A 12,572-nucleotide genomic window follows, 5' to 3' on the forward strand; every position below is an offset into this window, starting at 1 on the left:
CAATTTGCTCAGAAAAAGTGTTGTGTAAGTTTGTGAATATAGAGAGAGGGTATACATGATAAAGGAAATAGGGTGAAACACAAACAGCAGGTGGATCTAGGTAAAGGCTATATTTGTGTTTATGAACTGTTTTTATTTTTACAATATTCTGTAAATTTTCAATTATTTCTAACCCCAAATAAATACAAGAATGACATGACAGTGTGACATCACATAATTAGGGGTTGGAAAAAAGCCATAGCAGGACAGGAGAGCATCCATCAACTTCTGCAGGGGGTGGGGGTGTTAGGGACGGCTTCAAGGCGAAGTTTCAGGAGAGACTGGAAGGATGATGATTTGACAGAGGTGTGTGAGGCCCTGGGGCATCTGACTGAGGTGGGAGCAGGACAGGTTGCAGGGGAGAACCGTGAGGTCCCGTCCATCCCCAGAACCTGTTATGGAAGGGAGCCCTGTATGAGTGTCACCTGTGTGCCCAGGAGTGCTGCCTCCTGCCCCTCCAGCCAGCCACACATTCCTTCGCATTGCCTGGGCCTGAGGCTCTGCTGCTGCCAAGTCGCTTCAGTCATGTCCCACTCTGTGCGACCCCAGAGATGTAAGCCCACCAGGCTCCCCCGTCCCTGGGATTCTCCAGGCAAGAACACTGGAGTGGGTTGCCATTTCCTTCTCCAATGCATGAAAGTGAAGAGTGAAAGTGAAGTCGCTCAGTCGTGTCCGACTCCTAGCGACCACATGGACTGCAGCCCACCAGGCTCCTCTGTCCATGGGTTTTCCAGGCAAGAGTACTGGAGTGGGGTGCCATCACCTTCTCCAGGGCCTGAGGTTCAGGAAGCTTCAAAGGAAGAATGCTCGAGGGTGTGGCCTACAACCCAAAGTAGGCTGGGATGGGTGGGGCCCGTATGCTCAGCGCTTTAAGTACCTCAGACCTCCCTGCAGAGGCAGTAGCTCTGAGACTCCTCCTGGTTGGGCGCTCTCAGCTCCTGGCATCTGTGAGGAAGGAAGCAGAGAGCTAGCTCCCTGTGCTGAGTCTGAGACAGGATCCCAGTGTGTGGGGAGCCACAATGCCAGCTCAGGTCTGGTCTTGGTCTTAAGGATGGGGAGTTTCAGAGAAAGGACACTGTGGCCCCTTAAGGATTTGTAGGGTTGAATGGGGTGGGGTCTGTTCCAGGAGGTCCAGAGCGCCATAATCCCATCACTTTCCGTTTGAGTTTTCCTTACTCAAAGAGTTCAAAGAGAAAGGATGGAAGGGAGAGAAAGGATGAACCAGCCAATGACCTTGTGCATGTCCTTTCTACTTAGGGGACAGGAGTCAGGTTTTACTTCCTGCTGTTCCTCGCTGTGGCCACCAGAGGGCCAAATGCAGGTAAGTCACTCAGGAGCAGCAGTTTCATCAGCTCAGATGTGCAGTGGAGCAGAGAGAGTAGAACCAGGTTGGATGCTGAAGTCCTGGACTAGAGGGGGAGTCATGGAGATGCAGAGAAGCCACACTTTGCAGCCAAATTGAGCTGTGGCCAGAGTGCTGATTGCTGGTGTCTCTGGATGTTTGGTCTGAAGCTAAGGCCTGTCCTGGGGCTCCATCTGTGCCTCTGTGTGGCTGAGGGGGCTCAGGGGAGCCATGGTGGTGAAGACTGGGCTTCCTTCTAGCTGCTCCTGCTCCTATGGCCTTGGCCTTGGGGTTCCCAGAGGGTGCTTGGTGGTCAGGGCTGTGTCCAGGGAACATCCTTCCCTAGTCTTCATCCTCACGATTCCATTTATCACAGTAGGCATAATGAGAGTTTTTGTGTTTAATTGGTTGTGGAGAAGAATGCAAGTGTTGAGTATGTACTAGATTGTGGTCAGCTATTCTTAGTGGAGAGAATCCTGACCTCAGGGGCCTCACAGCCTAGTGATGAGCCTGTGAAGTGGGAAGGGGCTAGGAGCCAATGGCCAGGAAGGCTGGTGTGAGCGGCATGAGACTGAGAATTATCCTCACATCCTCTAGCAGGGTCGCTTTCTGTTGAGAAGTTCTGGGAGGAGGAAACCTGTGCTCCTTACCTGTCTTTCCTTCCAAGAAGCTGCAAGGAAATCAAAGAAAGTTGCCATAAAGCAGCTGGTGAGTAATAACCCAACTCAGCATCCTTTCCTTTTAACCACTTTTTAGCTAAACAGATCTTGATCATGGAGATCAAGAAGGGGTGTGCCTACCGCTCCTGTCTGCTCTGACTCCAGCTTCCAGCCTAGGAGATTTCTATTGGGAATTTTGAGGCTTTTGGGTCCAGCCTAGTTGTCAGAGACATGATCTTCTGAACACAGGGAGAAGGTGGTGTTTCTGGTGAGTCTTAGCATGATGGCTGTAGCTCCAGTGAGTGTAAGATTTTTCCCGGCTTGTAAGCTAAGAAGTTAGTTCTGCCCTAGTATCATAGATTCTGGTAGAAAACATGAGCCTCCAGAGGCAGAGACATAGAGCTTTATTCCTCACAATCAGAGAAGTAGCCAGAGCATCAGCCTTTTCCTGTGCTGGTGTTCTGGATCCCCTCCCATCCAGTGATGTGAAAGGGCCAGGAGATATCTGCCCATGCAGTTTGTTTGCCAAGTGGCTCATAAATTGGGTTCGTCAAGCAAATGCAAGCCTTTTCGGATAAGAACAGTTTATTTTCTCTGGGGCTGAGTACAAGGAAGAACTGTGCAGTTAGGGAATCTGAATCTCATATAATGGGCAGTGACCATGCCTGCCCTTACCTCTGAGTTGCAGAGGCCACACCCTGATGTAGCCTTGAGATGTGGTCAGGTGTGATTTCTGGCCTCTTCTGGCCAGAAGAAGGCTCTATCCTGAGGGAGATACCATCTCTGTCTCCTAGGATGTTCGCTCTACAAAGTCTTTGAAAGGGTAGCGTGGAACAAAGGCAGTCAGTGTCCACAGAGAATTGTCCTCAACAAGCAGATATGTGTGGGAGCCTTCAGGATACATTTCTGACTTCCCAGAGTCTTTCTGGTTGTGAGTCTGAGATGGACCCTGTGCTGTCAGACAGGGGGTCTCTGACTGGTTCCTTCTGTAGATGGCCTGTATCACCTCCGCACTGAAAATGGTGTCGTCTACCAGACCTTCTGTGACATGACCTCTGGGGGTGGCGGCTGGACCCTGGTGGCCAGCGTCCATGAGAACAACATGCGTGGGAAATGCACGGTGGGTGATCGCTGGTCCAGTCAGCAGGGCAACAAGGCTGACTACCCAGAGGGCGACGGCAACTGGGCCAACTACAACACGTTTGGGTCTGCAGAGGCCGCCACCAGCGATGACTACAAGGTACTGAGCACCCAGTGGGAAAGGGTGGGAGCTGAGTGTGGCTGGAGCAGAGCATGTGGAAGGAGGGTGGGAGATGGGGATGTGGAGGTGGGGCTGGAGAAGAATAAAGACGGAAGTCTTGAATGACAAATTCCTCTCACCAAGGTTGTTTGTGTGGTGGGGTCTCGTCGTCTGCTGGAGGGAGGTGGGGTTCTGGGCACTGCTGGGCACCTGTTCCCTGGAGACCTGAGCTCTCAGCTGCACTGAGGACTGTGTGTGTGGGTCTTTGGCTGGTGGCACCTTCTTGACTGGTCAGGCTGAGTGTGTGTCCCTCTGCAGAATCCTGGCTACTATGACATCCAGGCCCAGGACCTGGGCATCTGGCATGTGCCCAACAAGTCCCCCCTGCAGCAATGGAGGAAAAGCTCCCTGCTGAGGTACCACACCAACACTGGCTTCTTCCAGAGCCTGGGGCACAATCTGTTTGGACTCTACCAGGTACCTGGCGCTGCTCGCTGGGGGTGGGGGCACTACCTTTGGTGAGCTGAGAGTCAGGTGTTTGGGATGGGGAGTAAGTCTGCTCTGTCCATATCACTAAGGGCCTCTGCTTGGCTTTCTACTACCTCTGCGTCACTATGAACTAGTGTGCCGCCTCTTTCAGAGGAACTGTGAGCCAGGCAGGGGAAGAAGCCTAGGGGAGAGGATTGGGGGCGGGTAGAGAGTGAAAAGGATAGGGGTCTTGAGGCTGGTTAGGGTCCTAGCTATGGGTGGCAGGGGGGAAATACACCAGTATTATTCATACTGATTCTTGAATAATGCCACATGAGGGTATAAAGCCTTTACTGCCCAGAATGGCAGTATCTCTGTTGTCTTCCACAATCTGTATTTTGGGTCCCTGCAGAAATACCCAGTGAAATACGGAGCAGGGAATTGCTGGGCTGACAACGGCCCAGCCATTCCTGTTGTGTATGACTTTGGCGATGCTGAGAAAACTGCATCTTATTACTCACCATGTGGTAAGGGTGAGTATCTGCTTCCAAAGCCCAGTTGTCAACCCTTCTCTGCACTCTCGGGGAAAGTGTAAATAAGAAAAGTTAATGAATCAGTTTTAATGAGGTGGATGAAACTGGAGCCTATTATACAGAGTGAAGTAAGCCAGAAAGAAAAACACCAATACAGTATACTAACGCATATATATGGAATTTAGAAAGATGGTAACAATATCCCTGTATACGAGACAGCAAAAGAGACACTGATGTATAGAACAGTCTTTTGGACTCTGTGGGAGAGGGAAAGGGTGAGATGATTTGGGAGAATGGCATTGAAATATGTATAATATCATATATGAAACTAGTCACCAGTCCAAGTTCGATGCATGATACTGGATGCTTGGGGCTGGTGCAATGGGACAACCCAGAGGGATGGTATGGGGAGGGAGGAGGTAGGAGGGAGGAGGGTTCAGGATGGGGAACACATGTATGCCTGTGGTGGATTCATTTCGATATATGGCAGAACCAATCAATATTGTAAAGTTTAAAAATAAAATAAAATTAAAAAAAAAGAAAAAAAAAAAAGAAAACTTTATGATCCTTCAGTTCAGTTCAGTTCAGTCGCTCAGTCGTGTCCGACTCTTTGCGACCCCATGAATTGCAGCATGCCAGGCGTCCCTGTCCATCACCAACTCCCGGAGTTCACTCAAACTCACGTCCATCTAGTTGGTGATGCCATCCAGCCGTCTCATTCTCTCTCATCCCCTTCTCCTCCTGCCTCCAATCCTTCCCAGCATCAGGGTCTTTTCCAATGAGTCAACTCTTCGCATGAGGTGGCCAAAGTACTGGAGTTTCATCATTCCTTCCAAAGAACACCCAGGAGTGATCTTTTGTAACCCTAATGATCCTTAGCATTTATTAAACATGTACAATATGCCAAGCTGTTTTCTAGGAATGTGACATGAATTTTTGTTATGTAACCATCATGAAAAAACTATAAGCTCAGGCTTCTTAACTAATAACCCTGTTTGATTCTTTTTCCCCCTTAGTTTATTTATTTCTAATTTCCCCTTAGTTTGTTTATTTATTTTAAACCAATGCCATATTGTGTTGGTTTCTGCTATACATCAACATGAATCAACCATAGGTATACATATGTCCCCTTACTGTTGAACCTCCCACCCCATTCTACCCTTCTAGGATGTCATAGAGCCCTGGTTTAAGTTTCCTGAGTCACTGTAAGAATCTTACAATAGTTAAGAGCTAATTAATGTGCACAGGTGAGAAGAACTTGCAAAGTAATGAGAAAAATTTGTTTTTGTTATGATGGATAGCTATTATTGTAAGAAGACCTTTTAAGCAAGATAAAGCCACAGAACTTGTCTTTGGTGGGAAAATAAGAGTCATTTTACTTTAAAGTCATGGTAATTGGATGAGAAGTGTGCCAGCAGAGACCGATGGCTGCTTCTGATCATTGCTTATTCCTGCTGAACCTCTGGAGGTCTTCTTGCTGATCTGTCAGTGGATCTCATTTCTCCTATGAGCCTTAGACAGACAAGTGACTTTTGTGAGCCTGAGCCTTGGTCTTCTTGCCCCAGATGGAGGGAGGGTCTCTTTCCTTTTTCAAGGCCAGGGTGCAGCAGCCACTGTCGAAAAGTGCTGGGCTCTTTGCCCACAGATTGGCTGTAAGCTGACCTATTGATTTAGGGAATTCCTGGGCTGGTCAAAGGGAAGATATTTCCAGTTCGTCCTTTGAATCCTTGGCCTTTTCTCTGCCTCTTCTTTTCCAGAAGAATTTGTTGCAGGATTTGTCCAGTTCAGGGTGTTTAACAATGAGAGGGCAGCCAATGCCCTGTGTGCTGGGATGAGAGTCACTGGCTGTAACACTGAGCACGTGAGTTTGGGGAAGATCCATGGCTTGTGTGTGTGTGTGTGTGTGTGTGTGTACCTGTCTGGGGTGTTTGATGTGGCTTGCATTTTTACTCTTTTCTGGCATTTTGTAGACATAATTTTTAAATTGTAGCTATTATTATTTTTTTTAGCTATTATTTTTTAATCGAGATTGAGTTGATCTATAACATTATAATAGTTTCTGGTATATGGCATAGTGATTCTATATTTTTATATATTATGAAATGATCACTGTAACAAGTCTAGCTAACACCCAGCACTACTCACAGTTGCAAATTCTTTTTTCTTGTGATGAGAAGTTTTAACATCTACTTTCTGAGTAACTTTTCAATGTATAGTATAGTCTTATGACTAGTGTCACCATACTGTACCTTACACCCCCAGGACTTACTTTATACATGAAATTCTGGAACATCACTGATGGTTCAGTGATTAGGACTCTGGAACTCCACTGTTGTTGTTGCTCAGTTGCTAAGTCATGTCCCTCTCTTTGTGACCCCATGAAGTGCAGCATGCCAGGCTTCCCTGTCTTTCACTGTCTCTCAGAGTTTGCTCAAGTTCATGTCCATTGAGTCAGTGGTGCCATCCAACCAGCTCATCCTCTGTTGACCCCTTCTCCTCTTGCCCTCAATCTTTACCAGCATCAGGGTCTTTCCCAGTGAGTCAGGACTTTGCATTAGGTGGCCAAAGTATTGGAGCTTCAGCTTCAGCACCAATCCTTTCAATGAAAATTCAGGGCTGATTGCCTTTAGGACTGAGTGCTTTGCTCTCCTTACTGTCCAAGGGACTCTCAAAAGTCTTCTCCAGCATCACAGTTCAAAAGCATCAATTCTTTGCTTCTCAGCCTTCTTTATAGTACAACTCTCACATCCATAAATGACTACTGGAAAAACCACAGCTTTGACTACAGGGACCTTTGTCGGCAAAGCGATCCTCTGCTTTTTAACACACTGTCTAGGTTTGTCATAGGTTTTCTTCCAAGGAGCAAGCGTCTTTTAATTTTGTGGCTGCCGTCACTGTCTGTAGTGATTATGGAGTCCAAGAAAATGAAATCTGACGCTGTTTCCACATTTTCCCTTCTATTTGCCATCAAGTGGTAGGATCAGATGCCATGGTCTTTGTTTTCTGAATGTTGAGTTTTAAGCCAGTTTTTCCACTCTCCTCTTTCCCCTTCATCAAGAGGCTCTTTAGTTCCTCTTCACTTTCTGCCATTAAAGTCGTATCAACTGTATATCTGAGGTTGTTGACATTTCTTCTGGCAATATTGATTCCAGCTTGTGCTTTATCCAGGCCTGCATTTTCCGTGAGGTACTCTGTGTATAACTTAAATAAGCAGGGTGACAACATACAGCCTTGATATACCTCTTTCCCAATTTTGAACCATTCCATTGTTCCATGTCCAGTTCTAACTGTGGCTTTTTGCCCTGCATACAGGTTTCTCAGGAGGCAGGTAAGGTGGTCTGGTATTCCCATTTCATTAAGAATATTTCAGTTTGTTGTGATCCACAGTCAAAGGCTTTAGCATAGTCAATGAAGCAGCATAGATTTTTTTTTTTTTAATTGCCTTGCTTTCTATGATCCAGCATATGTTGGCAATTTGATCTCTGGTTCTTCTGCCTTCTCTAAACCCAGCTTGTACATCTCTGGAAGTTCTCAGTTCTCATACTGCTGAAGCCTAACTTGAAGGATTTTGAGCGTATCTTGCTGGCATGTGAAATGAATGTAATTGTATGGTAATTTGAACATTCTTTGGCACTGCCTTTCTTTGGGATTCGAATGAAAACTCACCTTTTCAGTCCCGTGGCCACTGCTGAATTTTCCAAATTTGCTGGTATAATGAGTGCAGCAGTTTAACAGCATCATCTTTTAGGATATGAAATAGGTCAGTAGGAATTCCATCACCTCCAACTTTGGCTGTAGTGATGCTTCCTAAGTCCCTTAAGGCTTTATATCTCTCCTTGCTGTTCTTTGGAACTCTGCATTCAAATGGGTATATCTTTCCCTTTCTCCTTTGCCTTTTGTTTCTCTTCTCTTCTCAGCTATTTGGAAGGGCTTCTCAGACAACCATTTTGCCTTTGCATTTCTTTTTCTTTGGGATGGTTTTGGTCACCACTTCTGGTAAAGGTTATGAACCTCCATCCATAGTTCTTCAGGCACTCTATCAGATCTAATTCCTTGAATTTGTTTGTCACTTCTGCTGTATAATCATAAAGGATTTGATTTAGGTCATACCTGAATGGCCTAGTGGTTTTCCCTCCTTCTTCAATTTGAGCCTGAAGTTTGCAATAAGGAGCTCATGGTCTGATCATGATCAGCTCCAGGTCTTGTTTTTGCTGAGTGTATAGAGCTTCTCCACCTTTGGCTGCAAAGAATATAATCAATCTGATTTTTGTACTGACCATCGGGTGATGTCCACGTGCAGAGCTGTCTCTTGTGTTGTTGGAAGAGAGTGTTTGCTATGATGAGTGCGCTCCCTTGGGAAAACTCTGTTAGCCTTTGCCCTGCTTCATTTTGTACTCCAAAGCCAAACTTGCTTATTATTGCAGGTATCTCTTGTCTTCCTACGTTTGCATTCCAGTCCCCATGATGAAAAAGACATCTTTTTTTGGTTTTAGTTTTAGGAAGTCTTGTAGGTCTTCATAGAATCATTCAACTTCAGCTTCTTCTTAGTGGTTGGAAGATAGACGTGGATTGCCGCGATGCTGAATGAATTGCCTTGCAAATGAAATGAGATCATTCTGTCATTTTTGAGATTGCACCTGAGTACTGCATTTCAGACTCTTCTGTTTACTCTGAAGTCTATTCTATTTCTTCTAAGGGATTCTTACCCACAGTAGTAGATATAATGGTCATCTAAATTAAATTCTCCTATTCCTGTCCATTGGAGAAGGCAATGGCACCCCATTCCAGTACTCTTGCCTGGAAAATCCCATGGATGGAGGAGACTGGTAGGCTGAAGTCCATGGGGTCACTAGGAGTCGGACACGACTGAGCGACCTCACTTTCACTTTTCACTTTCATGCATTGGAGAAGGAAATGGCAACCCACTCCAGTGTTCTTGCCTGGAGAATCCCAGGGACGGGGGAGCCTGTTGGGCTGCCGTCTATGGGGTCCCACAGAGTCGGACAAGACTGAAGCGACTTAGCAGCAGCAGCAGCAACATTCCCGTCCATTTTAGTTCACTGATTCCTAAAATGTCCATATTCACTCTTGTCATCTCCTGTTTGACCACATGGACCTAACATTTCTGCTTCCTATGCAATGTTGTTCTTTACAGCGTTGAGCTTTGCCTTCATCACCAGATACAACCACAACTGGGTGTCATTACGCTTTGGCTCAGCCTCTTCATTCTTCCTGGAGCTATTTCTCCATCTTCTCAATAGTATATTGGCCAGCTACTGACCTTAGGCGGGGGTAGGGGGGTGGGGGTGGTTCATCTTTCAGTGTTATGTCTTTTTGCCTTTTCATACTGCTCATGGTGTTCTCAAGGCAAGTTACCGAAGTGGTTTGCCATTCCCTTCTCCAGTGGACCACGTTTTTCAGACCCTAATTAGCAGGGACGTGCGCTTTAGCCCCTCAGTGTAGCTGGATGACCTGCTTAGTGCTCTGGCCGTCCTACTGCTAGTCCATATTGAACGTTTAAACCTTCACGGGCCATCAGACGTCGGTCAGTACGTGGCTGGGGGTTGAGGCAAAGGCCCCTCTGAAGTAGTGGGGAAGTGGGTCCGGAGAAGGCTGGAGCTGATGCTGGAGGACTCCCAGGAGCAGAGGGCACTTGCCTTCACCTCTGCCGCTGGCCATCCTGGAGCTGATCCCCCACCCTGGAGCCAAGAGTCCATCATGGCGCTGATCTGCTGCCTGCATCTTCTTATTTATATTCCTGATGGTTTGAAGATCAATTTCCCACTGTAGGGGGCCCAACTGGATCCCTAGCTGGGGAGCTGAGATCTGTAACATGTGTGGCATGAACAGGAAAAATGAACTGAAAGTTTATTCCTTTTGACCACTGGACATAATTTACTGTATTGAAGTTCAATTTAGGTATATTCTCATATATGATTAGCATTTTTATGTTGTGTTTAAGAAGTATTTCTGTTTGTTGAGGTCACAAAGACATTCTCAAATATCTTAGTAAATTCTAGAAGCTTTAGGGTTTTGTTGTTTTTCCAGTCTTGTAGAAGAGAACACCATAGGCGTGTTGGCTGGAGACTGTCTTTGATGGGTATTTTGTGACTGGAGGGGCAAGAAGAAGAGGGTGTCAGAAATATAGGGGGGAGAACATTCAATTAGGCCCTTTTCATTTCTTGCCTGTCAATCTAAGAAATGTGACCCTGAAGGACGTCTTCATGTCCCCCTTCAAATATGTTTGCCCATTTGTCAGTCAAAGTGAGACAACTGTGTCCTCATGAAAGAGCCCTTAGGTTACAATTCTGAGGATAAAGCAGGTGTGGGCCCTGGGAGTGGGGTTGGACGTGTCGCCCCCACATTGGCTTCCATGGAGCCTTATCGTGTTCATTAGTGCTCATTTGCATGTACCCTTGCAAGCACTGATTCCATAAAAATACATGATAGAGCACCCACAAAGTGCTCGATATTAGACATGCACAGCTGACAGTCATTTTAAGGAAATCAGACTGAGTGGGATGGAGACAGAAGTGCACGGTTGCAATGTGGTGTCACCTGTGATAGCAACATAAACAAGGGGCCTGGGGAACAAAATGTAGGAGCTTCTACCTCTAATGATGGCACATAGCTGATTCTCCGAGTTGGGGACATTTTTGTTGAATCTCAAAAGCTGTGTGTAGAGCTCAGCAAGTAACAAGGGCAGAAAGATGCCTGTCTAGCATGAGTGACTAACATTTTCAGAATCACTGGTGTTTGAGAGACCAATGGGGATGTTGAAAGGCCCTTGAGCTGTTGTTTGCTTTTGGAGCATCTCGTGCATTTAGGTAGAAGCAGGAGACGAAGCTGGAAATACCTACAGGAAGCAGGGTAAGCAGGGACTTTTCCATTCTGTCCAGGATGTAGATTTCATGTTGTAGAAGATGTGACTCTTCAGAGGATTTTGAACATAGGAGTGACCTGATCAGCTTTGATGTTTCTATAATGATATATAGCCAGGTGGAGGACATGGATTCCAGAGCAGGGAAATTAGGGGCAGGGAGGTAGTGAGGCAGGTGTAAAGATGCAGATGTGAAATGCTGAGGACCTGAGCCAGGGTGTTCAAGGCCAGTAAGAGAAAGAATTAGTTTTGTTTTGCTCAACTGGAGTGTTAGATCTAGAGATATGTAGATGGAGACATGCGGCTGCAGTTGCCTATGGGGTTTCAAGCTCAGAAAATATGGACCTGACTTCCGAGATTTAGGAGTTTCTTGACAATGTATGATTATGCTGATACTAACAAAAGTCATGGGAGAAGATGAGCCATCATCAGGAGACTGGTGTGGCCAGAACTGTGGGGAATAGCATTTGGGGGAATCAGTTGAGGGAAAACGGTGAGGTAAAAGGCCTGAGAATAAAGATGAAGCAAGGTAGAAAGGAATTCAGGAAAGAACATGATTTCAGAGTCCACTAGAGGGAGGATTTCTGGCAGGGGAGTGGTCTAGGCCAAGTAGGAGGAGGATCAAAGATTCCAGGGGATTTAAAGATTAAGATCTCTGTGGTGTCCACAGCCAACCCCTCACTGTGTCTTCTCCCTGCCCCCCAGCACTGCATCGGTGGAGGAGGATTCTTCCCAGAGTCTGATCCTGTGCAGTGTGGGGATTTCTCTTCCTTTGACTGGGATGGATACGGAACTCACCGGGGTTGCAGCTCCAGCCGGGAGATCACCGAGGCAGCTGTGCTCCTGTTCTACCGCTGAGACCTGAGTGTATGAGACGTGGAACCCAGTTCCTAAGCCCAGAAACTCAGAGATGGAAAAATGTTTCCATTTTCTCCAACAAGGAAAGGAGAATAAATTACATCATTTATGACTCTTAAGTTTTTTTTAATTCTTTTTACAAATTGACTGACACCTGGAAGATGTATTAAAACAATGCTTCTTATTCTGGTGACTTTTGATTTACTTTCTGAGTTGGGAACTTCTAGTCTCAGGTCCCAGAACACAAGTTTGCCCCTCTTTCTAGGCAAATCCTGAGTAAGACTGAGGAGCAAGGGAAAGTTTTTCTCATTAGTTTTTCCTACCATATTGTTATTGGCTAGTCAAATCAAGCTCTCAAAGGAAACATAATGAAGAAAATGTGACTATTATTTAGATTCTGTAGGAAAAAAGTTGGGTAGTTGAGACTACCCATTTCCTTGATTTCTGTAGCTTTGACAGTTAAGACATTGTCCCTAAAATGATTCTAGTATGAATTGCAATGTGTGTGTGTTGGGGAGGGTTGTCTCAGCTCCAAGATATGCACTGATAACTA

At 46.1% G+C, this 12,572-nt stretch overlaps 1 protein-coding gene across 1 annotated transcript; it reads left to right on the top strand.

Annotated features, from left to right (window-relative positions):
• Positions 1 to 962: 962 nt before the first annotated feature.
• On the top strand, positions 963 to 12,202 carry ITLN2 (intelectin 2). Its single transcript, XM_027538282.1, has 8 exons — positions 963 to 1,070; positions 1,297 to 1,360; positions 1,979 to 2,089; positions 3,033 to 3,280; positions 3,599 to 3,757; positions 4,161 to 4,281; positions 6,039 to 6,142; positions 11,867 to 12,202. Exons 1-8 carry the CDS (start codon positions 1,059 to 1,061, stop codon positions 12,017 to 12,019), a joined length of 972 nt encoding a protein of 323 aa, XP_027394083.1. The 5' UTR covers positions 963 to 1,058; the 3' UTR covers positions 12,020 to 12,202.
• Positions 12,203 to 12,572: the final 370 nt, after the last annotated feature.

The sequence above is a fragment of the Bos indicus x Bos taurus genome, chromosome 3 (genome assembly GCF_003369695.1).
Source record: "Bos indicus x Bos taurus breed Angus x Brahman F1 hybrid chromosome 3, Bos_hybrid_MaternalHap_v2.0, whole genome shotgun sequence".
NCBI lineage: Eukaryota > Metazoa > Chordata > Mammalia > Artiodactyla > Bovidae > Bos > Bos indicus x Bos taurus.